This window comes from Scyliorhinus canicula, chromosome 11 (assembly GCF_902713615.1).
Source record: "Scyliorhinus canicula chromosome 11, sScyCan1.1, whole genome shotgun sequence".
Taxonomy (NCBI): Eukaryota; Metazoa; Chordata; class Chondrichthyes; order Carcharhiniformes; family Scyliorhinidae; genus Scyliorhinus; species Scyliorhinus canicula.
The window spans coordinates 32,504,510-32,530,444 of NC_052156.1; the positions used below are offsets into that span (position 1 = coordinate 32,504,510).

Here is a 25,935-nt window from a genome sequence, read left to right on the forward strand (position 1 = left end):
AATCAAAATTCATTGCTGTGTCGGAAACATGTTAACATCCACAACATGGGTAAATGTTACCTCAGATTTCATTTTGGAATTTAATGGTATTGGTTTTACATGCGCATAATTAAAGATAAAAGCACTGTACATGTTACAATGACTGCAATGCAGTAAACGGAATTGGGAAACATCTGCAAGAAATCTAACAACTAGATAGAGTGAGAAAGTATTTTTTTATTGCCTCCATGGGGGAAATTATGTCATAAAGGATAAAACAGTTGCAGGATACTTTAAAGTGATTGGATTATGATCAAAGCTATGTGAAACTTTGTAGTATGCAGTGTCACTGTATACAAATATTTCCAATATTTTTCCAGAAAATTCAAGGAAATTACCAAAATTTGATGCTTTATGCTCTCCTTATGAACGTTGTTTGCCCCATCTCTCCTGATGATAATAACTCACACTGGCTTATCTCCTCCACATGTCTACGTGGAAACATTGGCCGAAGTATTCCGGCCGTTCCGGCCAATGGGACCTCAGGTCTTGCCAGCGGCAAAGGGCACAAACACCGGGAAAACCATTGGGAGCGGTCAATTAGAACCGGAAAATCTCAACCCCGCAAATGGTGGGCTTCCTCCACTGCCGCAAAACACGCCGTGGAGGGTACAAATCCCACCCATTGGCTGGAGTCTTCCGGCCAGTCACGCTGGCAGGATGTTCCAGTCCCATTGGCGGTGCACCCCTGCCAAAGGTTTCCTGGCGGCAAGGAGCACATTTAACGGGAAACACCGTTGACAACAGAGGGACCAGGAGATCCCGCTGACGGCCAATGATTGGCCACCTCTACTTGCGTGGAATATCTCGCCCAATATGTCACTAGTCAGTCCCCTGGGCATCTCCGAGCCATGCAAATAAAATTTAAATTGAACTTCTAAGCTCGTATTTGATTGTCATCTGAAACTGTACCGAGCTCCACCCAGTTTGGTCCTAAAATGATTGTAGGGAATCCTATATACATCATAGAAAATAATTTGGGTGAAGAATGTTTCCTGATGTACTCTGCACTGCAAAGGCCTTTCAAAATGGTGCTTGGTTTATTGAAGCACAGTGCTGATGGTAGACCAGGCACATCAGAGGCTGCCCATTAACAATACAGCTGCCCTGGGCAGCACGGTGGCCTAGTGGATAGCACTGCTGCCTCACGGCGCCGAGGTCCCAGGTTCGATCCCGGCTCTGGGTCACTGTCCGTGTGGAGTTTGCACATTCTCCCCGTGTTTGCGTGGGTTTCGCCCCCACAACCCAAAAGATGTGCAGGGTAGGTGGATTGGCCACACTAAATTGTCCCTTAATTGGAAAAAATGAATTGGGTACTCTAAATTTTAAAAAAAATACAGCTGCCCAACACTGCAGCTGTCCTGCGAGATGCTCTCAGGAAGATGGCATATGGCCATATCAGCAAGTCAAGAGGAGAGGCAAGTTAGACCATAGCTTTTATGGGGCATTACTGTCTTTTTTTTTTAACCCAAAATGAAGGCCTGAAAACCTTCTCCAAAGAGAAAATGCTGGAAAATCTCAGCAGGTCTGACAGCATCTGTAAGGAGAGAAAAGAACTTTGAGTCCAGGTGATTCTTTTTCCAAAGCCCTTTGTCAAAGCCTTTTGTTTTTGGATATTATAATATAGGGTAAAACTCAAGTCTCTTTTATCGTTTCTGCCCTATTTATATCGTCTTGGACAAAATAAAACTTCTTCCTATTTTTTCTCTCATATTCTTTTCTTTCTTTGGGCAATGACCTAATTTGACAACAAAATCCAGATGATGGGCAGAGTCTGGCGTTGGGCGGGAAAAATGGCATTGAGCTTGCTGATGGCAATGGCAGCTTTTTACGCCATACAGTGCGAGACTTAGAAGAAAAAGAAGGCAGACAGAGGTTCCACGACGTATTGCTGATAGAATACTTATGAATACTTACAGCGTTTATGGAAGTTTGTAAGTATTCTATGCTGATCTGACTTCAAAAGTTGTAATTTGGAACGAGCAATCATTCATGCAAAAAAAGGTTCCTTTCAAATGACCACACTTAAAAGCACTCAAAAATACCTGAAAGCAATTGCCGCTTGTCAAGATTGTGAAAACCATCTCCTTCATCGATGGCGAGCATTAGAAATAGAAATTGGGAATTCGAGGAAATACCTTCAGCAACTCTGGTGAAAAGGACACTATGCCAAGAAGGGGGGGTGGCAGGGTAAATAAACAGTTGTTTACTTGTAAGTAACAAAGTAAATGTGGCACCATTGAGAAGGAACAGTGCAGCAGAATTAGATTTACAAGTATATAAGAAACTAAGAAAGCTAGCAACTCACCAAGCCTATGCGACACCACATTCCAAACCTGATCTCTATCACCGAGAAGGAGCAGGCACATGCGGATATCATCACCTGCGGGTTCCTCTCCACGCCACACACCAACCGCACAACGTCACACAAGCCATTCCTTCACTGTCGCTGAGTCAAAGACCTGGACTGCCCTTCCCAACTGTCCCATCTACTTGGCTGCTGTTCTTGAGGGCCTGATTGCCGAGATCCTGGAGCAAGCTGGGCAAAGTGGCAAGGTGAGAGGAGAGAGGGGAAAATGAGGGAGTAGGGAGCAAGGGTGAAGGGATAGGGGAGTGGGAGACTCTTCTAGCACTACAGTGGAGGGCGCCTCCAGAACTGTCCAGGCACATTAACTGTGTCTTGTTATGCTCTTGGTGCAGCATAAGCTGCTTCCTTGATGTTCACTCTGACAAAGGAAGGTTCAGACATGGAGATAACTATTTACAATTCTCCTATTCCTATTCACCACGACTGTTAATCCTTCTATAGCTACTCAGACTGACGAACCAGTCTGCTACAATCCAGGTGGTGAGTGTGATGTTGAATCAGCCTTGTGTCTGTACTCACTGAGTGTCTACACTGGAAAGAGGAAGATCATGTGTGCTGTGTCCTTTATATATGGGTTGGTGTAATGCCACCCTGTGGTAGTGCCACCTCTGTGTGTATCGGGAATGCCCATTGGTCGTGTCCTATCTTACTGACCTATTGGTTGAGTGTGTGTCATGTCTCTGGTGCTCCCTCTAGTGTCTAGCTAGTCTACGTGTGCTTACATTAACCCCTTGTGTATCTGCAGTGATGCATATCATCACATCCCCCCTTTTTTCGTGTTACATATTTTCTGTACTCTTAAAGGAAATTGAACAAAAAAACAGGTAGATAAGCAATGCTCTGTGCAAGTTATGATAACAGTCATTAAACAATAAGTCCAAATCATATGTGTGAGTCCAAAACCCATCAATTATCATGGTCGAAGGTCTTGTTGGGTTGGTGAGTTGGTGATTTTGATGGTGGCATGTCCTTGTGAACGCCATCAGTGTCCCTGTGCGTAAGGAACCAAGAAGTGGTCGGATCACTTTGTTGTCTGATTTGGAGTCTGTTTTTCTTCCGATGCTTGTGGTAGTGATGTTGGATGGCATCTGTCCTGAAAGACAGGTTGCCTGTTGGTAGTGCAGCAAACGTGAATTGGTAAAATGCATCGTCCTGCCATGGTATGTCATTGTACTGAACTGAGCAGTAACAGTGTCCCTCATGGGCAGAGTTGTACCATGTCGTACCAGTCCTAGTTCCATTGGTGTAGTCTTTATCGTGCTTGCTGTCGACGATGTTGCCTTTGGTACGCGTCGTGTCGTTGTCTTTGATATGGTTTTCATAGGTTGTGATGTTGTGTTGGTTGGTTTTGTTGCCGTGTTTGCTGCATCAAGGACCACACTCTGTGGATAATACGAGTCCTTCACACAGTTACTCGTGTCAGCGTGCTTTGTGGCATCTGCTGTTTTCTTGAGCGTTCCGTCACTGAGTTTGCGGCGCTCCCCGTCTGGAGTCATGTCCGGCTTACTTGAATCAGCTTTGGCTTGTCGATTCTCCCCGTCTGGAGTCTGGTCTGTGTCACCTGAATCAGCTTTGGCTTGTCGATTCTCCCCGTCTGGAGTCTGGTCTGTGTCACCTGAATCAGCTTTGGCTTGTCGATGCTCCCCGTCTGGAGTCTGGTCTGTTTCACCTGAATCAGTTTTGGTTTGTCGATGCTCCCCGTCTGGAGCCCTTTCTGGTTCACCTGAGTCAGTTTTGGTTTCTTGCCGCTCCCCATCCGGAGTCATTGCAGGTTCACCATGAGTCAGCTGACGTTTCTTGATGCTCCATGTCCGGAGTCAAAACATTCAGGAATGCATTTGCTTGTGGAGAGGCTCGAGCGAATGAGGTTTGAAGTAACGTGGTGTCACCGAAGTCACCAGTGATCTCACTCTGATCGACGAGTGCCTCTGTACACACTAGCTGAGGTCTGTCACATTGCACATCTTGTATGGGAAGTGGGATGCTGTCGTCACTTGTCTCACATACAGTGGATAGAGCCTCAGTAGCTTCTTGTTGTGCACTTGATCTGGGTAGACTGTCATAGTCTTCTTGCTGTGCACTTGAGCATGGCAGACTGTCATAGTCTTTCTGTTGTTCACCTGAGCATGGCAGACTGTCATTGTCTGCTGCTGGTTGCTCAGAGGAGGTTGCTAGACCCTCATGGTCTTGTTCATGCAAGGACTGCGCTTTGTAGTCTTGCGTTGCTTCCATCGTGGAGGTTGTCCACGAGCTCGCTGTGGAGGCTTGTGTCACTCAAGTCACTTCTTGTTCATGCAAGGACTGCGGCGTGGAGTCTTGCGTTGATTCTATCGTGGAGTCTGTCCACGAGCTTGCTCCGGAGGCTTGTGTCACTGGAGTCACTTCTTGTGTGGAGACGTGCAGTTGTCCCGCTGTTGAGTCTTTCATCGCTTCCTGTGTAGAGGCTGGGACCCTTTGTGGTGCGTGGACCACTCTCTGTGTGGAGTTGGGGACTCTTCGCGGTGCGTGGACCACTCTCTGTATGGAGTCAGAAACCCTTCGCGGTGCGTGGCCCACTCTCTGTGTGGCAGCAGGCCGCTCTCTGTGGGCTTGTACCGCTCTCTATCTCTTGGTGTCAGGCCGCAGCATAATCCTGCACTCACGAGTCGGGATGTCAAATATGCTGGGTTGAAGTTTCCCAAATCCGAAGAACTCGTCAGGGTCTTGAATGTACAACACATCTAGTTGTGGTTCGGATTTGGTACTTGGGTAGCCTCCCAAGGTGAAAGCTTCGTCTGAGTCGTTGTCTTCCAAGACCATATCATCACGTTTTGTGTCGGAGCTGGCATTGGGCTCGCGATGTCCAAAGAAGAATTCAAGGTCTGAGTCATAGTCTTCAAGGACTGTATCATCTCTTTGGGCGGTGCTAACGGCTTGTTGCAGGGTTCTGCGGAGGTTACTTTCATCTACTGGTCGAATTTCAGGCATTGTGCTGTTGTTCCAGGTGAAAGAATCAGGTTTTACAGTTTAAAATTTTTTTTTGTGTGTTTTGGGACTTTTCCCCTTTAAGTGGGCGTGGTCCAGGGCCTCTAATGTCATGACAAGTGTGACGTAGGTTGTAGGAAGCGATTGGGCATGCTAGGATTGCTGTTCCTTTACTTGGGGCCTTTTGCTCCACTGCGCATGTGCAGCACCTTTACCAAGATGGCTGCAATTCAAACTGCAGATTTCTGCTGCAAGCCTACCTCATGGTGAGTTTTGGTGCTTCTTTTACCATTTTTTCTTGTATTCTCCTCGCAGAATTCTTGGAATTTGTCCAGGACTGCCTGGAAATCTCTCTTGTTTTGCCCCTTTGAGTATTTGAAGGTTTGGAAGATTTCAGCTGCTTCTGGACCCGCGATGGTGAGTAGAAGCTTTATTTTCTCTGCATCCTCCACGCCATCTAGGTCGCACGCTACCAGGTAGATCTCGAATCTCTGCCTGAACCAACGCCAGTTTTCACTGAGATTGCCTTGGTACCTGAGCTGCTGTGGAACCGGAATCCCGAACATCATCTTGCCTGGCTGTTGTTGCTGGTTGTCACTGTTTGCTGTGTTGTAACTATATGGATTGAAACAGTCACTCAACTAGTACCATGTCTTGTTATGCTCTTGTCGTAGCATAAGCGGCTTCCTTGATGTTCACTCTGACAAAGGAAGGTTCAGACGTGGAGATATCTTCAACGCGTTTATTGAACTATTTACAATGGATTCGCCACTACTGTTAATCCTTCCATAGCTACTCAGACTGACGAACCAGTCTGCTACAATCCACGTGGTGGGTGTGATGTTGAATCAACCCTGTGTCTGTACTCACTGAGTGTCTACACTGGAAAGAGGAAGATCATGTGTGATGTGTCCTTTATATATGGGTTAGTGTAATGCCCCCTGTGGTAGTGTCACCTCTGTGTGTATCGTGAATGCCCATTGGTTGTGTCCTATCTTACTGACCTATTGGTTGAGTGTCTGTGTGTCATGTCTCTGGTGCTCCCTCTAGTGTCTAGCTAGCCTACGTGTACTTACATTAACCCCTTGTGTATCTACAGTGATGCATATCACCACAAACTGCATCTTCAGGATGCTGAAGCACTGCTCGGCAATGGCTGTCTGTGGCTGGACGCCCGGTCCCGTGGGAGGTCACACCGAGCCCACGGCCTAAGGGCAGCACTGTAGCATTGTGGATAGCACAATTGCTTCACAACTCCAGGGTCCCAGGTTCGATTCCGGCTTGGGTCACTGTCTGTGCGGAGTCTGCACAGCCTCCCCGTGTGTGCGTGGGTTTCCTCCGGGTGCTCCAGTTTCCTCCCACAGTCCAAAGATGTGCAGGTTAGGTGGATTGGCCATGATAATTTGCCCTTAGTGTCCAAAATTGCCCTTAGTGTTGGGTGGGGTTACTGGGTTATGGGGATAGGGTGGAGATGTTGACCTCGGGTAGGGTGCTCGTTCCAAGAGCCGGTGCAGACTCGATGGGCCGAGTGGCCTCCTTCTGCACTGTAAATTCTGTGAAAACCTTGGTCACCCCACGTTTCCACTCCCCGGGCCTGGCAGACGTCCTCCTGCCCGCCGCAGCCAGCCTTGCCAGCGGCAGGTCCGGCAGCCCATGCTTGTGCCCTCTATATGATGTACCTCCTCTCTCTCCCTCATCAGCCACAGCGCCTGTTTCCCAATGTTTAGAACCACAAGAGAAACTCGCCGTCAGTAATTTCCCCCAGCGGAGATTGAGCATTGCGGAGGCCCCAGAGAATACCGGGTCAGACCTGTTAATGATATGTGAACGGTATTTACTGTATGTGTGGAGTAGAACGCATAAACGCTGCTGTCGAGGCACCAAAGCTTGGCAATATGACGTGCGGCCGGCGCCCGCAACGATTTGGCCGTCACCATCAATTCTCCGCCCAATCGTATTTCGCGATTCCGGCGATGGCCGACCCTTATTTCCATACTGTATTGCTTTCTCTGGATGGGCACCTACAGTGCACAATTTTGATTGGTTTTATTAACATTAGCTGTGGCTGATAAACGTTTTGGCTTTCAATTTATTGGAAAAAGAGTGGAGCTATTTTTACTTTGATTCCCACTGTGTCTGTCTGACTTTCATGCCAGTTTTTATCAATTTCCTTAAACCCTCAGGGATTACCTCACTAATGTCTTGAAGTATGGGAAGGTGCTAAACTTGGGGCAGATGAAAGCATGCACAAAGTCAAGGGAGGGGAAAGAAAAGCCCTGGGAAGCAGAGCTCGAGGCTTGAGGTTCGCTGATGCTCCTCCTAGCCAACAAGGAAACCTCACAGGAATTTAAAACAACTTACTGTTCTGGCCTAAATCCTAAATGTTCAGTAGGCCAGACAGCATCTGTAAGGACAAAAGCAAAGTTATCTTTTCCAGTTGATAACCTTTCATAGATTCATATAGATTCAGGGGTGGCACAGTGGTTAGCACAGCTACCTCACAGCACCAACGATCCGGGTTCAATTCCAGCCTTGGGTCACTGTGTGAAATTTATATGTTCTCCCCGTGTCTGCGTGGGTTTCCTCCCAAAGACCAAAGATGTGTGGGTAAGGTGGATTGGCCATGCTGAATTTCCCCTTAGTACCCAGGATTGTGAGTTACTGGGATAGGGCAGGGTGGGCGGGGGAATGGACGTTGGTAGGGTGCTCTGTGGAAGGGTCGGTGCAGACTCGGTGGACCGAATAGCCTCCTTCTGCACTGTAGGGATTCTATGAAGGTTTCTAGGCAATGGATTAGTGGTATTGGCACTGGACTAGTAACCCAGAGATCCAGGATAATTCTCTGGGGACCGGGTTCGAATCCCCCAATGGCAGATATTGCAAAAACCTGCCTGGTTCACTCTAGGAAAGGAAATCCACCTTCCTTACCTGGTCTGGCCTACATGCAACTCCAGACCCACAGCAATGTGGTTGACTCTTAAATGGACGAGCAGGGTTCAAGGGCAATTAGGGGAGGGCAATAAATGCTGGCCCAGCCAGCGATAACCGCATCCCCTGAACAAATAAAAACAAAAGATGCTGTCTTCATTTGCTGAGTATTCACAGCACTTTCTGTTTTTAGTTTAGCTTTTCAGTATCTGCATTTTTTTGATATCATTAATTAATCACAATGAACTAATTATGCAATTAATATTTCCACTAATATTGTACTTGGCCAGCACGGTGACGTTGTTGCTTCACAGCACCAGGGTCCCGGGTTCGATTCCTGGCTTGGCTCATTGTCTATGCGGAGTCTGCACGTTCTCCCTGTGTCTGCGTGGGTATCCTCCGGGTGCTCCGGTTTCCTCCCACAAGTCCTAAAGACATGCTGTTAGGTCAATTGGTCGTTCTGAATTCTCCCTCTTTGTACCCGAACAGACACCTGAGTGTGGCAACGAAGGGCTTTTCACAGTAACTTAAAGTGAGGATATATCAATGCTATTGTGAGATACTCCACATTTTAAGCACTGCTAAGAATTATGATGACCTGATTTGATGGTCTTTCAGTGTCACTCATGCTGCCTGTTTGTTTATGGGTAAGGGGTTAGAATCTTACTACTGCTGCTGCACATCATGTATAAGTACAGTTCATTGCAAAAGTACTCTTTCCTTGGGATGTTCTCAGATATAAAGGATTTTTCACTCGAGCTGGGTGGGTTGAGGGGTGATCTGCTTGAGATTTTCAATATGGTTGTGATAAAGTCATTTGGGTGAAATTGTTTCCATTGATCAGTAGGGCTACAAAGCATGAGCAGAGTTTTAAGATAATCATAAAAGTAATTGAAGAGGTTAGAAAATGTCTTTATGTTGAGGGTTATTGGAATATGTAATTTTCATCCACAACATATTACTAAAGTGACAAGAGGTTGACTTCTCAGATTACCATTCAGGAACTTGGTGATCCAAATCTGATGCCAGGTCTAGAGACACAAACCTGGCACCATCATTGCCGACTCCACCATAAGACCTTATCTATTGCATCACTAACTCTCTCAGAAGGAAAGTTGCATGGCTATTCACCAGGTGAGACATTGAACACTGAACACTAGTGGGGCTTGATGATGTGAAGTGGAGATGTCAAGATAGGGAGATGTTAGGAACTTGGGTCCAGAAATGGGATCCAAGATGTAGCAGGCAATTTAGGGGTTAACAAGACCGCTAGCAGCAGAGTCAGAGGGATACACTCACAGCCTGAGTTATCTTTTCCCATTTAGACATAACCTCATTAGTGGGAATATAAAAGGTGGCCAGGTTCAGCCAGGATGATCCACTCAAGATCCACTGTCATTCGGGACAACCTCGCATGACCAGCCATTACTCCATCACAGAGTTTGATGACCAATTTTCCCATCAAGGGAAGGTTAATTGCATATGAATGGCATAGCTCTGTTCTTTTGTATAAATGGGAGTGAGCAATCAGCTAAGATAACGATGAGGGATTCAGGTCAGGCCACCTCAGGGGAGAACCTTTGTTTGAGAGGGCGGGTGGAGCTTAGAGTGAGAGAGAGGAAGAAATGTTTTTTTGAACAGTTACAAGAGAAGGCTATGGAAACTGAGCAGAGAGGTCATGAAAGTTGCCATTGAATCTGGTGTTGGAAAAGGGTTCAGAACGAATGCCACTACCAGAAGGAAAATGGCGTTGTAAATACAAATATTGCCTTTGATGGCTGTGAAAGTGGCATGAGAGCTGTATCTTCTATTTCAGTGTTGTCTAATGGGAATAAGTGTGTTAAGGTTAAGAAACTGCATGTAATTTGTCAGTATTAGAATGGAAGTGAACGTTTAAATAGTGTTTTATTTTCTTTTGTTTGAATAAAGTTTGTTTATAAAATAACCAAGCCTTAGTTCGTAAATTATCACTCCTGGAATGAATACTTCTTTACATACCACATTAAAACTTAAAAGCATTATGGCCTCTGGTTCAGCCTCTTAGCCACTGCTGAAAGCAGACTAAGTGTCCATAACAAATTGGGGGCTTGTGGCCAGGACTCTTATCTATAATTCCTTGGTTGGCTTGGGGTTATCGAACGTAAAGACAATGAGTGTGTGTGGATCGATTGCATTCTTTTCAGGTTTGAAATAATGAATAGGCAATGACTGGAAATGGCCCTTCCATTGTAAACGATGTCCTTGTGTTGGAGGAAATCACTTGGGAGGATTTAAAAGGGGAATCAAAAGCAAAGCTGTCGTGTTTGACAGAGAAAGTGCAATTAGCCCTGGCAATAGGGTCAAAGAAGGCAGAGATAATACCAACCATAGCTCAATATTTAAATTTGCCAGTAACACAGTCTAACCCAGTAAACCTAGCTCAAATCCAATTAAAAATAAAAGCATTGGAAATGCAGCAAAAACGGAGAGAAATGGAGATGGCAAATGAAGCAAAGGAAAAAGAAAGAGAATTTGAACTTCGGAAGCTAGCACTGCAAGAAGAGCAACAACTTAAAGTGTTGGAGGCAAAGGCAGGACCTGAGGAAGTTTTTGGGGAAAATAAATACCCCAGTTACCGGTTTAGTAGGGACATGTTTAATATATGCAAGCCTTGCCAAGATTCAATGAGAATGATGTTGAAGCGTACTTTATATCCTTTGAGAAAGTAGCTAAACAATTGAATTGGCCAATCACCATGTGGGTCATGTTAGTTCAAACAAAGTTGATGAGTCGAGCAAGTGAAGTGTTTGCCTCACTATCAGAGGAGGTATCTGCGGATTATGATGTGGTGAAGAAATCATATTAAGTGCCTACGAACTAGTGCCAGAAGCCTACCGTCAGAAGTTTAGAAATCCAAGAAAAGAGCCAGGCCAGACCTACATAGAATCTGAAAAAATTAAACAAGTTAAGGAGAGCGTGTCTCAAAGTAAAAAGGAAACCCATGATAGTGGTAGAGAGACAAGGAAACACAAGTGGTTTTATTGTAATAAAGCTGGACATGTGGAAGCCGCAGTGTACAAAAAGGGCTGGGAAGACAGATTCAGCAAAACAAGATAAGTCAGCAAGGTTTATTAAACTGGCAGGAAAAACCACTGTCCCAGTGGAAGCAGTGCCACAGAGTGTACAAACTGTTCAGAAGCGGGTGGATAAGCAGATATCAGCACTTTTTAAGGATTTTATTTGTGAGGGTAAAGTTTACTCATGTGCACAAGGCAGAGGAGGTAAAAAGATGAAGATATTATGGGATAAAGGAGCAAGTCAGTCTTTAATGGTGAGAGTTAAGGAGATATGTGGTTTGGAAGGCACATTGTCGGAAAAGGTGGCAATATGTAGGACTGATGGTGAGAGCAGTCTTGTGCCACTATGTAAGGTGAGGTTAGAGAGTCCTGTGAAAAGTCCAGTGAAGTGATAGGAATAATCGAGAATCTATCAGTGTCAGAGGTACAATTTATCCTGGGTAATGATATAGCTGGATAACAGGTCGGAGTGCAGCCTACTACAGTTGAAAAGCCGGAGAAATGTCAAACAACAGAGATGTTGCAAGAGGTATATCTGGGAGTGTTTCGTGATTGTTGAGAGCTGACCAGGTGCATAGCAGGATCAGCGGAAAAGAGTATAATTCTTTCTTCAATGTAGGGTGAAAATTCAACCACACTCAACAGTGGATCCCAGGCACCCTTCTTTGAAACAGCTATGACTAGGGATCATCAATGTAAGGCACGGGCAAAAGGGATGGTTTACATGGATATAACTGAAATCATGGACAACTTGTAAGACTCAGTTATCCACATACAACACATTTCAGGAAGTCTATTCATCTCTGCATGTCATGCTGCTGAAGGTGGAAATCTGAGAGATTTCTGTCATCTCTGTCATTCTGGAATGACAACTCAGTGTGCTGCAGTATAGGTTGCCAGGATGAATTAATAGGAACTATGATGGTTTTCAGTGGGAGCTACCACTGCACGAATATATACATTAACCTGGACACTTTTTCAGACATTCGAAAACTTGATTTGGATTATTCTACCTGTGATGACACAGGCTCATGGCACCTCAGAGCTATTGTGCAGCACCAATGGGTTGTGTCTCCATGACGATGCAATGGACATGCTTCATTGAGGATCCCAACAATGCTTGGAAATGGGGGAGCTTCAGATATTTGCCGAGCACATTTGCCACAACAAGGCTATTTGGTGTTTCTAACCACAGCTTCACAGTCAACTTGGGCTTTAAGTTTCCAGGGAATTCGCTGAGCCACATACCACTTAACCTCATCTTAGTCAGGTAGAACCTTGTAGAACCAGGATAAATTGTCCTGGGTAATGATAATGAGTCCTGGCTGAGCAAGATACCACTTAACCTCATCTTAGTCAGGTAGAACCTTGTAGAACCAGGATAAATTGTCCTGGGTAATGATAATGAGTCCTGGCTGAGCAAGATACCACTTAACCTCATCTTAGTCAGGTAGAACCTTGTAGAACCAGGATAAATTGTCCTGGGTAATGATAATGAGTCCTGGCTGAGCAAGATACCACTTAACCTCATCTTAGTCAGGTAGAACCTTGTAGGAATAATTGTTTAGGAGCAGGGGCAAGTACGTTTTCTGATACAAAGTAAAAATACAGCATTCAGAGGCAGTTATAAACTGTGAATTTAATGCAACTGCAACCTTTTAATGAATGTTTCTGTGCAAGGTTTGACCACATAGAGATAATTGATGCACTGTACAAGCTTGCTTTTTGTGCCTGGACAATGTTAGAGGAAAGATAAATTTCTGTTGGATTTTGGATGTTTCAGTGACCTTCTTGAATCATAAAATCAGAAGTGTGGAAATTTGCTGATGATTACACAATGTTCAGCACCATTTATGACTCCTCACATACTGAGGCAGTCCCTGCCCTTACGCAGCAAGACCTGAACAATATTCAGGCTTAGGCTGGTCAGTGCCAAGAAGCATTTGTGCCACTCAAGTGCCATGCAATGATCACCCTCAACAAGAAAGAATCTATTCTTCCCTTGATATTCAATGACAATATCATTGTTGAATCCCCCACAGTCAGCATCCTGGGCAGGGTTACCATTGACCAAAAATTGAGCTGGACCACCCATGTAAACACTGTGGCTACGAAAGCAGGCCCGAGCTTAGGGATTCTGCTGCAAGTAACTCTCCTCCTGGTTCCCCAAATTCCTCAAATTCTTTCCCAAATGGCAGTGTGGGTGTTCCTACAACACATGGACTTCAGCTGTTCGAGTCAGCGGATCACTACCACCTTATCAAGGGCAATTATGGATGGTCAACATATGCTCGTTTAGCCAGCATACCATGAACGAATAAAAAGGTAGCCAAAAATGTAAAGGACACTCTGAGGGCGTCTACGCTCCATTCATGCGATGTGAGCATTGCCGGTTAGGCCAGCATTTATTGCCCATCGTAACTACCCTTGAGAAGGTGGTGGTGAGCTGCCTTCCTCATTTTCTGCAGTCCATCTATTGTAGCTAGACCCATGGTGCTGTTAGGGAGGGAGTTCCAGGATTCAAACCCAATGTCAGTGAAGGAACGGCGATGTATTTCCAAGTCAGGACGATGTGTGGCTTTGAGGGGAACGTCACCATGGTGGTGTTCCCATGTGTCTGCTGCCCTTGTCCTCCTAGATGGCAAAAGTTTGGAAGATGCTACTCACCTCCTCCGATCCCCTCAGCAACCATTGCGCTAGCTTCACATTTTTAAATAGGTGTGTTAAAGTGCTCCCGCACGACTGCTCGCTGAGGAGCTGGTTAGATCAGAGGAGGCCGGGAATGATAAGGAGATTGGCCTCAATTGGTATTAATTGACACCTCGCCACGTCTAGGCGGGAGATAGAACCCGCCATCGGAAGCTGGCCGGTTAAGATCAGAAACCGGTCGGCGCCCGGCACAGATCCCGATTTTGGTCTCTCACGTGATCAAACCGGCTTGCACAGGTCCGCACCGGGCATGATGCGGTCATTAGAACACATCTTAAGTGTGGATGAATACTAATGTGGATCTCACAGGAAACATGCCGCCAAACCCGCTTAAGATATCTCTGAGAAATGTTTTGGTTAGATCCCGCCCAGTGTCACTGAATGAGTCATCCAGAGGCCCTGGCCTTTGGGGATAGCGTTCTGTCTAACCACAGTAGGTGCGGAATTTAAATTCACTTCACGAATAAATCTGGAATTTAAGTTGAAAGCCTGTCTCAGTAATGGTGACTATGAGCAGGGGCGGGAAGGGTGGGTGATATGTTCCTGGAAGGGAGCTTCGCGAGTTTGAGGAGCTTGGAGGAGAAATTTGGGTTGGTAAGGGGAAATGATTTTAGATACCTACAGTTGCGGGACTTTGTTCGTAGACAGGTCCCATCTTTCTCGCGCCTCCCGCCAATGGGGATCCTAGACAGAATAGTCTCTGGGAGGGACGAAGGGGAGGGTAGAGTCTCGGGTATTTATAAGGTGCTCATGAGGGAGGAAGGGTCCCAGACAGAGGAACTGAAACTTAAATGGGAGGAGGAGATAGGCGGGGAAATGGAGGATGGGCTGTGGGCAGAGGCCCCGAGTAGGGTAAACTCGACCGCGACATGTGCCAGGCTCGGGCTGATCCAATTTAAGGTCGTTCACCGGGCCCATATGACGGTGGCTCGGATGAGCAAATTTTTCGGGATAGAGGACAAATGCGCTAGGTGCGCGGGATGACCAGCGAGCCATGTTCACATGGTTTGGGCATGCCCTGAGCTGAGGGGGTACTGGGAGGGATTTGCGGGGGTCATGTCCCAGGTGCTAAAAACAAGGGTGGTGATGAGTCCAGGGGTGGCAATTTTTGGGCTTTCGGAAGACCCGGGCGTCCAGGGGGAGAAAGAGGCCGATATTTTGGCCTTTGCTTCCCTGATAGCCCGGCGACGAATATTATTGGCGTGGAGGGACTCAAAGCCCCCGAAGACTGAGTGGTGGCTTGCGGACATGTCGAGTTTCCTGGGGATGGAAAAAATTAAGTTCGCCTTGAGGGGATCTGTGCAGGGGTTCACCCGGAGGTGGCAACTATTTATTGACTTCTTTGCGGGAGAGTGAGCGTCAGCAGGGGGGTGGGGGGAGGGGGTAGAGTAGAGTAGGAGGGAAAATATGGCGGGTAGTACCGGTGGGAGGGGAGCGGGCTTGTGCAATATGTTACGATGGAAGTATTGAAAGTACGTGGATGTTTGCACATTTTTGCCTTTTTTGCTTCCTTTCTGATGATGTCTGTAACTGTTTATAAAGCCAAAAACTACCTCAATAAAATTGTTTATTAAAAGAAAGTAATGGTGACTATGAGACTATCATAGATCACTATAAAGGTTCACCGGCTTGACTGATGCTCTTTAAGGAAGGGAATCTGCCATCCTTTTTTAGCCTGGTCTACATGTGACTCCTGGTCCACAGCAATAGGGTTGACTCTTAACTGCCCTCTCAAATGACCCAAAGTGCCACCAAGTTGAACCAAACTGCTCCAGAAACACCAGATGGTGTTTAAAGACCTGGGGTCCATGTTTGTGTGGACCAGTACTAAATAGAGCTCTCACGAGGTCCCCCAGACAAGGCCGTTAGGTCCCTAATGGCGGGAGAATCCGGCCAATGCATATTTAAATGAGCCGAGTGACATTTTGTGACGCTCAGTTGAATCTCGTGAGGTGTTTCGAGTGTTGCGAATCTCATGAGTGACCTCTCGTGACGTTCTTTTTAAAAAATAAATTTAGTGTACCCAATTATTGTTTTTCCCAATTAAGGGGCAATTTTCTAGCATGACCAATCCACCTACCCTGCACATCTTTGGGTTGTGAGCGTGACACCCATGGAAACACGGGGAGAAGGTGCAATCTCCACACGGACAGTGACCTAGGGCCGGGATTGAACCCGGGTCCTCAGCGCCATGAGGCAGTAGTGCTAACCTCTGCGCCACCGTGCCGCCCCCACCTCTCACAATTTTCACCGGCCTTGTCCTGATACCAAGTCAGGTGCGACGAGTCCATTAAATGGCGCCCATTATCACTCTGCCACTTTATATCCCTGATTGAGAACCAGATGGATTGTGACTGAATGTTATTTTTCCCAACGATGTTTATAGTTGCTTCATTAATATTGAAAGCACTTTGTGAAGTCCGAAAAGTCTGGTTTCATCTCTGGGGCGGGATTCTCCGATCCCCCGGCGGGTCGGAGAATCGCCGGGGGCCGGCATCAATCCCGCCCCTGCCGGCCGCCGAATTTTCTGGCACCGGAGATTTGGCGGGGGCGGGAATCGCTCAGCGCCGATCGGCGCCCCCCCCCCCCCCGGCGATTCTCCGGCCTGCGATGGGCCGAAGTCCCGCCGCTGTCATGCTGTTCCCGCCGGCATGGATCAAACCACCTACCTTACCGGCGGGAGCAGGCGACGCGGGTGGGCTCCGGGATCCTGGGGGGGGGGGGGGAGGGGCGTGCGCCGGTCTGGCCCCGGGGGGGTGCCCCCACTGTGGCCTGGCCCGCGATCGGGGTCCACCGATTGGAGGGCGGGCCTGTGCCGTGGGGGCACTCTTTTCCTTCGTCTTCACCATGGCGGAGGCGGAAGTGACCCCCTCCCCTGCGCATGTGCGGGGATGACGTCAGCAGCCGCTGAAGCTCTGGTAGATGCGCGGACTTCCGCCAGCCGGCGAAGTCCCTTCGGCCCCGGCTGGCGTGGCGCCAAAGGCCTTCCACGCCAGCCGGCGGAGTGCCAACCACTCCGGCGCGGGCCTAGACCCTCAATATTAGGGCTTGGCCCCTTAAGGTGCGGAGACTTCCACACCTTTGGGGCGGCCCGACTCCGGAGTGGTTCACCCCACTCCATCATGCCGGGACGCCCCGCCCCGCCGGGTTGGGGAGAATCCCAGCCCTTCTCTTTGCTCAATTAGTATGTATCATGCAAACAAGAAAAGGACCTTGTTGCTACTGGGTTGGAGGCACGAAATTCAGCAAGAGATCCTACTATCGATTGCTAATTAGTGATTCTTGCTGGAAAGTAAGCCTATTTGTGGATATCAGTTGGGACAGAGTTACACTCAGTATGGTGCCTAACTGCCTAAGATTGCACACAAAACACAACACTTGGGTAAGGTGCTGAACACTCCTGATGGTAGAGATCTGCACTACGCACAAGAGCAGGAAAGGAATGAAAATTATGGACAAAATAACTTGGAAATAACACAGCAGAGACCCTCCATAGTTTGCTGTTTATTATACCTCATTAAAAGTGTGTTCAAAAGTGAACAAACGATTCAATAATTGACACTGAAGCAGTGAACAGGAGTGGACGCAGTGCTTTGATAAATATGAAAGCTTCCTTTTCCAAATATTTATTTCTTGTTCAAATTATCTCAGGTTTCAAAATTATAAAATATGACAGCGAAGGGAATCTTGTGGCAATGCAGGTTTGGAAATCTATATGTGTTTCCCAATGCTGACAAAGAGAAGGTCATAACAGTAAGTTAATTGATCTTACATTCTCATTAGAGAGCTGTGGTTCAAGTCAGTTTGGATCAGAGAGAGGACTTCATCACTTCAGAGACCATCCATTCTGCTGTGCATCCTCTGAGTGTGGCTCCCCAGTGAATGTCCAGCATTAGGGCAGCACGGTAGCATTGTGGATAGCACAATCGCTTCACAGCTCCAGGGTCCCAGGTTCAATTCCGGCTTGGGTCACTGTCTGTGTGGAGTCTGCACATCCTCCCCGTGTGTGTGTGGGTTTCCTCCGGGTGCTCCGGTTTCCTCCCACAGTCCAAAGATGTGCAGGTTAGGTTGATTGGCCATGATAAATTGCCCTTAGTGTCCAAAATTGCCCTTAGTGTTGGGTGGGGTTACTGGGTTATGGGGATAGGGTCGGGTGCTCTTTCCAAGAGCCGGTGCAGACTCGATGGGCTGAATGGCCTCCTTCTGCACTGTAAATTCTCGGGCCGGGATGGGCCGAGCGGCCATGGTGGAAACGGTGAGTCCCGCCGGCGCTGTTCTAACCTGCTCTCAGCCAGCGGGAACTCAGCGTGGAAGGGTCGGGTGGTCGCCTGTGGGTGGGGGAGGGGCCTCCGATGTGGCCTGGCCTGTGATCGGGGCCCACCAATCGGCGGCCCGGCCTCTCTAGCTGGGGGACTCATTTCCTATGTGCCAGCCATTGTAGCCCTGCGCCATATTGTGTCGGGGCCCTGTAGGGGCCAGAATTAAAGGGTTTCAAGGCTGCAAATGGGAAGAACAGCCAAATGATCCCCCTCCCAAGAAAGACCCCTGATATGAGCCCTCCCAGCCCAGAACCAGCTCCCCCAACACCCCTCCCCTTCCATGAAGGACCCTACCTTGGCATCCTGGGGGACCCCTCAGAGTGCATGTCACCTGATCCCCGTTTGTCAGGACTTGCACCGATTCACGCCAGCGGGACTCCCGGCTGGGTGGCGGTGGAGCATGCCAGGGGGCAGGTGAATCGGGCCTCCTGCCCGTAAATTAGATTCAAATTAGAGATAATGATCTATTTGAATGTTCCCGTTGGGTCTGGGTGGGTACCTCGTTGGGGCGGGCGGGGCGGGCCAGGAGACCCGCAACGGGTTTCATGACCGGCATGAAACCTAATTTTCTGCCCGGCGCCCGATTCACTGATGGATCAGGATTCCTGTCGCTGGCTGACAGCCCTGGCATATCCTGGGCGAAATGTCCATTCCAGGTGTTGTGCAATAATCCCTGGTTATTCAATTCGGAAGTTTCCAGAAGCTTGAAAGTCCATGTTGAGTAAGCAAAAGTCACTTGACCCGCTCGGTAGCCATCTTAACAGTTCAACAGTGTCCATTTCAAACAAGTAAAAGACAGTTCCAAAAGTTAGCATTAGAGCTCAGTCTCTGTGTAAAATTATAAACATGACATGTCTTTACAGGGCATGACAGTTGGTCCTCTGGCTCTTAGAATCGAGGGTAACTTTATAGTTCTGGTGGCTGCCCATGCCTTCAATTGCATTGATAGGATAGGTGGGAGGAGAAGTTGCATTGGTCAGCGATAGTGTGTCGGTCTTGCATTATGTCCTAAGATGCTTCCAGGTGTTACAACATTTTACTGTTTTTACTTCATGCTGACTCGCCAAAATCAATCTGTAATTGATTTCTTTGAGGGAACCAAGCTTTTAAATTGTCTATTAAATAAGATTTTTTTTTAACATCAGCCATGGGAATAAAATTGGCAAAACATAGCATATTGTTATCAGTAAAATGCTGACAGAATTGGCAATTGGATCTGTGCTCTGAAATGATCACGCTCTTGAACGTTTGAGTCCTTTTCCTTCAGACAGTCGTAAAATGTGGTCAACATGTATTTGCAACATTTTTTCACAACAGCAAAAAAGCATGAGGTGACTGGAAAGCTTTCTAACACACACACACAATGCAGAATTTCCCCCAAAATGCCATTTTCGACGAGAAAATCAATGCGATTCCCATCGGACACGGCAGTACTTCCAGATCACAATTTTCAGGCTCTTTGAAATTCTTTTTCTCCTATGTGAAAAACCTGAGGCCTCCTGGTATGCCTGAGGTGCAAAGCGTCTGATTCACCCACCCTGGGGGGTCATCTGAGCATTTCAATCAAGGGGGTGCTGCATTTAAACGGCTTCACGGGTGCAGTTGGCAGCAGTTGCTCACAGTCAAGCTGGGAGGATGGCAACCAAGAAGCCAGCTCCATAATTAACCCAGGGGTCCTTCACAAGAATGTTGGATGCCATGGAGGACAGAAAGGCAACTATCTACCCTCAGACTGGCAGGAGATCCTCCAGCAAGGTCACAAATCCGGCCTGGGTGATGATGGAAGCACTGGTCAGAGCCAGTGGCGTGACCAAGAGGATGGGAGTGCAGCATTTGAAGAAGATGAATGACCTACTACAATGAGCAAGGCTAAGTGCTCCTTTTCGCCTCTTAGCATTCCCGAATGTCACCTGGAATCCATAAGCCACCACATTGCAAGTCCCCACCACCCGCCCGCCCAGCATTATCCTGTAATGTTCCCCCCCTCACCCTGGGAATCCTACCACCTGGAGGTTCCTCTCCAAGTTACTCACCACCCAGACTTGGAAATATATCACCGTTCCTTCACTGTCGCTGGGTCAAAATCCTGGAACAATTCTACGATTCTTTCCAAGTGTAACAACACTGACAACACTGTGGGTGTACCTACACCTCAGAGACTTCAGCGGTTTAAGAAGGCAGCTCACCACCACCTTCTGAAGGGAAACTAGGGATGGGCAATAAATGCTGGCCTAACCAGTGATGCCCACATCCCGTAAATGAATTTTTAAACAAATGGCATAGTTGTAAAAGCTGTTTTAAGGTTCATCATGAGTGCACTGTGATTTTACACACCAACACTAAAGTGGAGTAGGTGGATGTTGTGCATTGAGAATGGGAGAAGCTGCAGCATTTTCCAAGAATATATCAAGAGACAAGGTTACTGCGGTTGGCATTTCTCATTATTTCCTTTGCGTGCTATTGGGACTTTAAGTGCCCAATTAAAAGGGGAAATGAACTATTCCAATGCTGTAACATTTACCTGGGTTTTCCGTTCCCTTTCAGGTAATGTGAATTGTAAAGATACTCTTTAATTTTTACATTGTTTTCAAACAACTCTTTGTGAGTACACATCTGTGACAGAAGTAGAGGCATGGAATAACATCCTATTTCCGTTTATAGTACACCTGGAAAGAATCGTAGAATTGTTGCGACGCAGAAGGAAGCTATTTGGCCCATCGTGTCTGCACTGACTTTGCAACGAGCATTGCGGCTTACTACCTTTGCCCATAGCCCTGCATATTGTTTCTATTCAAGTAATCATCTGATGTCCTTTTGAAGGCCTCGATTGAACCTGCCTCCACCACACATCCAGGCAGTGCATTCCAGACCCCGACTATTTGTTGTGTGAAAATGTGTTTTTCTCACATCACATTTGCTTCTTTTGTAAATCACCTGAAATCTGTGCGTCTTGTTCTTGATCTTCTTACCTAGGGGGAACTATTCCTCTTTGTCCACTCTGTCCAACTCCCTCATGATTTTGAACAAGATCAGCAAGCATCCATTTAGACGTGTGGATTCAAAACTTTGACTTGGCTGTTGATACCTGCAGTTAGTGACTCACTGCTTGGCTTGACTTATAGAGAAAGAATAGTTGTCTCGCTTTAACTGTATAAAGGAGATATATCACTTTCATGGTTACCTGTCACAGAGTGAAAAGTGTGCCCTTCCGTAAATACAGAGAAGGACTTAGTAAATGTCTTCTCCCTTTCGGTAACAGTGCAGTTCTGAGAATGGGTTATCGAAGTTTACCTTGCTAGGATGTCTTCAAGTGCGATCTCTTTCTTGTTCAAACGCTCCCAAGAGCAGTCTGCTCATGCTGTTTTGTTGGCTTGTGTGTAGCACCTCATGTACTTAAATAGTCAGTTTTTTAATATTGTGAAAATAGCATAAACTTGCAATTCATGTAACACTATGCAAATAATGATCTGAATTGGGTTGGAATAAATTGAATGTTTCACTACAATAAAATTGCCTCTAACAGAAATGGCTGCAGTAATGTTTGAAAGCAAACGACTTACTAAACGTAATTATATGTCTGAAGATTTAATTTGTACTCAGGTTGCAGTTACATTGCCACTCCTGTGTTATTGTGAATCAGTGTTAGGTGCACAGTGACAACATTGGCAATACAACTTAGGAGATTGGTGCCAATGTGACTTCCAAGCTCACTGAAGTCAAATGGTGTGACACTGGTTGTAAAAGCTACTGATGTGATCATGCTGACTTGTTAGACACTCAGTCCTCAGTTTTAAACCTCACTGTTGAGAGACAAAAAAGGGTCAGGAGGTTGAAACCCTGTGTTGCAGGCTCCTGTAATATTAATAGTGGTGATTCAGCTCCAACTGGACCCAAGCTGTGGCATCCCGTTGACAACTTCCTGCTCCTGCCTACCGGCAGGTACTAAATCTTTCTGAGTGTTGGGCGGAAGTCCTGGGAGATTTAGCCAAATGAGGTGCAGCATCAAAATTGGCAGAAGCACCACCTCCTTCTGAACTCTCCAGGTGGATTGCCTGCTACTGTGCTCCAAATGTACCCCCCCACCTCCTGCAACTCACTGTCTCTCATGCTCCCTTGAAGCAAGGAACCTAGGTGCCTGTGACAAAGGCTTGCGTGTGGAGTCTTTTTAGGATGGGGATGTGCTGCAGCTGTCATGCGGTTCTGGATGGCCAGGAAACTCTCCCGCTCTTATCACCTGCCTTGGCATATCAGAAGAATTTACACTTTGGCAAACAAATCTGCCTGGCCACGCATGCACTTTCTGTGGCCTCCAAGTGTCGTGGTGGGACTTGAACCTACATCTTTTGCTTCAGAGGTAGGGACACTAGCTACTGCAGCACCACAGTACCTGCCACCCTAAGTATGTGGATACGCACCTCAATTGCCGTAACCCGCCGGGCAATGGACCAAATGCCAAAAAATGGGATCAGGCTGGGGTGGCTCGATTTCCCGCTGGCACCGACACAGTGAATCACGTGGTCTCTTTCTGTGCCACAAACTTTTTGATTTCTATGGCCAAATCCCTTATGACAATTGAAGACGGTAGTATTAAGTGTATTTAATAGTATGAAAAACCAGCCATTCTTGTACCTGTAGAGAGGCAGAGGGAGAGAAACAAAAGTTACTTGTAAGTACGCAGACTCGCGCTCAGTGATATTGGCTCAAACGTTTAAAGCAATGGAGTGAGATCACCCTCTCTGCCAGAGAACAGCCATGCCCTGTATGGCAAAACAAAACAAAAAATCAGGCAGCTCAACAGTTTACAAATAACTCACACTGGGCTTGATATCCATTCTGTGTTGCACATTTTATGAAATTTATTGTTCTACAATTCATTGGAATGTGCGTGTTTGAAAATGATAAAACGAATCTGCTTTTCTCTTTGGTTTCTGTGGCAGATGTGATTGAAAGTTGCTGTACTACCGGGCAACAGTGGGCTGCAAACAATAGCCAGTGTTTCGATATTCCTGTGAGGAGTCTTGACTCTGCTACCTGCAGGTAAGTGTGTTCCGGGATTGTACACGCTCTAATTAATAACTGGTGCATATTTTCCTCCATGCAATAGGTAAAACAATCGATCTCTTCAACAACTAAAACGCACTGCCTACATTAAACTATTCATTATTAACTCCTTAAAGCATCCCTCAATAAACAGTTTTAGTTATTCAAAATTGTTGTGTGGTGTCAACCCATTATCCCTTTTGTTCATCAGCATAGACAATATGCATGTACAAGCCCCTAAATGATGCCTGGGTAGCACTGCTAGTGTGGCAGTAGCTGTAAGGGGAACTGTCAAGGTGCTAGTGTGGCAGTGCCAGGGTGCCCAGGTGCCAGGGTGGCGATGCCAAGGGTCAAAGCCTAAGGAGGGCCATTTAAGGTGGAAGGTAGGGGCAACAAAGGAAATTATTAAGGGGCCTCATAAAAGCTGGGAGTCCTGAAAGGGGGGGCCCAAAAGGAGGAGTGGGGGGTTTGAAAAGGGGGGACTCTCAGCGACCCCATAGTGGGGTGTGTTCGCTTGGGGATGTGTGGGGTAATGTCCATCTGTGCAGAGGAGTCTATCTGGCCACCGAGTTCAGCTCCCCAGTTATGAAAACTTTTCTTGACCGTGGAGAACTCCGCAAGGCCCCAAAAAATGACTGAGGGCGGGATTTACAGACTAACCCGCTGTCTGTTTTTCGGCAGTGGAGCTGGCCCGCCAGCCGGATGTTCTGGTGCCGTCGTTGTCAACCAGTTCTTGGGACCAGCATCCCCACCAGCGTGAACAGCCGGTAAATTCAACCGTAAGTGTGGTTGAATAGCGATGTGGATCTCACCCAAAAGCTGGCGAGAAACACCCCACCAAATTCACCCAAAATGTCACTGAGGGCATGAATCAACTAATTGGGAACAATGTCTCATAGTAGTGCGTCTGCCGCCCCAAGAAACATATGGCTATACAATGCAACTCACATTCTATAAGAACCTCAGCAGGGAATGCATGGCAAGGCTGCATATAGCTCTGTTTTGCGCACTGAGGAGCTCGGCTTGCCAGAGCTCACTAGTGTAGCGAGAGATTGTGATACTATTTTTAAATGGCAGCTCAATCTTCGCTGCCCAATATGACCAGGACCACCCCCTCACAGCCCGAACACACAATGGGAGGGTCCCCAGAACCCCCACCCTCTGTACCCCCTCCCCCCAAAAACCAAGGGGGCACCCCATGTCCAATTGCAAAAAATGCCAGCTTGGCACCTTGGCAGTGCCAACCTGGCAGTTCCCATGCCAGCTGGCAGTCACCTGGGCACCTTGGCAGTGCTAGTATGGCACCCAGGTGACATCCTCAGTGCCCAGGTGGCACCACCCTGCCCAAAGGGCAGGCAGCTGGAGGTCGTCGATCCCCTGGGAGACCCCCACGAGTGCCGTTCTGTGTCGTCCCCATTTTTTATCTCTAAAATCAAGTGAGCCAACAGCAGGCCTTACAGGATAGCGTTGGGGTCCGATTGGTGGACTCCCTTTTAGGGCGGGAAAACAGTCTGCCAGATGTTGAGAGGTGGTGGAGAATTGGAGCAGTTCAGGATCTCCTGAATTAGTGTGAAGTTTGTGAACTTACATTGAGTAAAGGTGCAAAGCAGCAGCCAGGTTTCTGGAATTTGGTCTTGTGGGCTGCCTGAGGCAAAAGTGAGTTTGCCGACCGAACATCGGGGTGCGAGCCTGCGAAGCCTTCAGCAATGTGTGGAGGAGGCACTGGCCAATAGCCGTTGAGGGGAGCAGCAGGGTGACTCTTGACCTCTCGTCCAGGGCTGAGGAGGGAGAGTGGACTACCAACCAAAAACAACAGAGTCCACCAGACCAGATATCCAGCAGATGCCAGGCACATATGCGGTCGTCGAGGCTCGAGGCCCGGCCACCCGAGTGAGAGCCAAGAAGTGGGCAGAGCAGCAGTCAGGAGGTGCGAAGAAGGCCAGGCAAGCATTAACGTTGTGTCTCAGGGAATAGGGGAGCGGTGGCCAGCGAGAGCGGGGCAACTTGACCAGAGGCCAACCAGGCAGGGCTGATTGTGAGAGGGGTGGATTGGGCAGCAACTGAACCGAGCAGCGAGGGCGGAATAGAGAAGAGGACAGGCCATATAGCCATCAGCAGTAGCCAGTAAGCTAACCAGGAGCACACATGTTCATCGAGGGTTGAGACTTGAGGCCCAGCCACCTAACCAAGAGGTGGGCAGAGCAGCAGTCAGGAGATGCGAAGAAGGCCAGGCAAGCCTTGTCTCGGGGAATTGGGGAGCAGCAGCCAGTGGGAACGGAGCGACTTGACCAGAGCCAGAGTCCAGGCAGACAGAGATGGGAGTGTGAGGGTAAAAGAGAACAGAGGCCAGGCCAGATAACCAGCAGTAGCAGCCAGGAGCCAGCCAAGTGCACATGTGGTCATCGAGGCTTGAGGCTCAAGGGCCAGTCACCCGAGCAAGAGCCGAGAGGTGAGCAGAGACAACATTGTGGGCGGGGCTTGGTGTCATTACGGTGAGGCTCAATGTCATTGG

At 47.6% G+C, this 25,935-nt stretch overlaps 1 protein-coding gene across 5 annotated transcripts in view; it reads left to right on the top strand.

The window, feature by feature from the left end:
* Positions 1–25,935, top strand: part of fbln2 (fibulin 2) — a 248,158-nt gene that overhangs the window by 109,215 nt on the left and 113,008 nt on the right. For all 5 annotated transcript variants that reach the window (XM_038812722.1, XM_038812724.1, XM_038812721.1 and 2 more), the window contains one exon: positions 23,321–23,420. In XM_038812722.1, the coding sequence (XP_038668650.1) occupies positions 23,321–23,420 (100 nt within the window). The remainder of the gene's footprint in view (positions 1–23,320; positions 23,421–25,935) is intronic.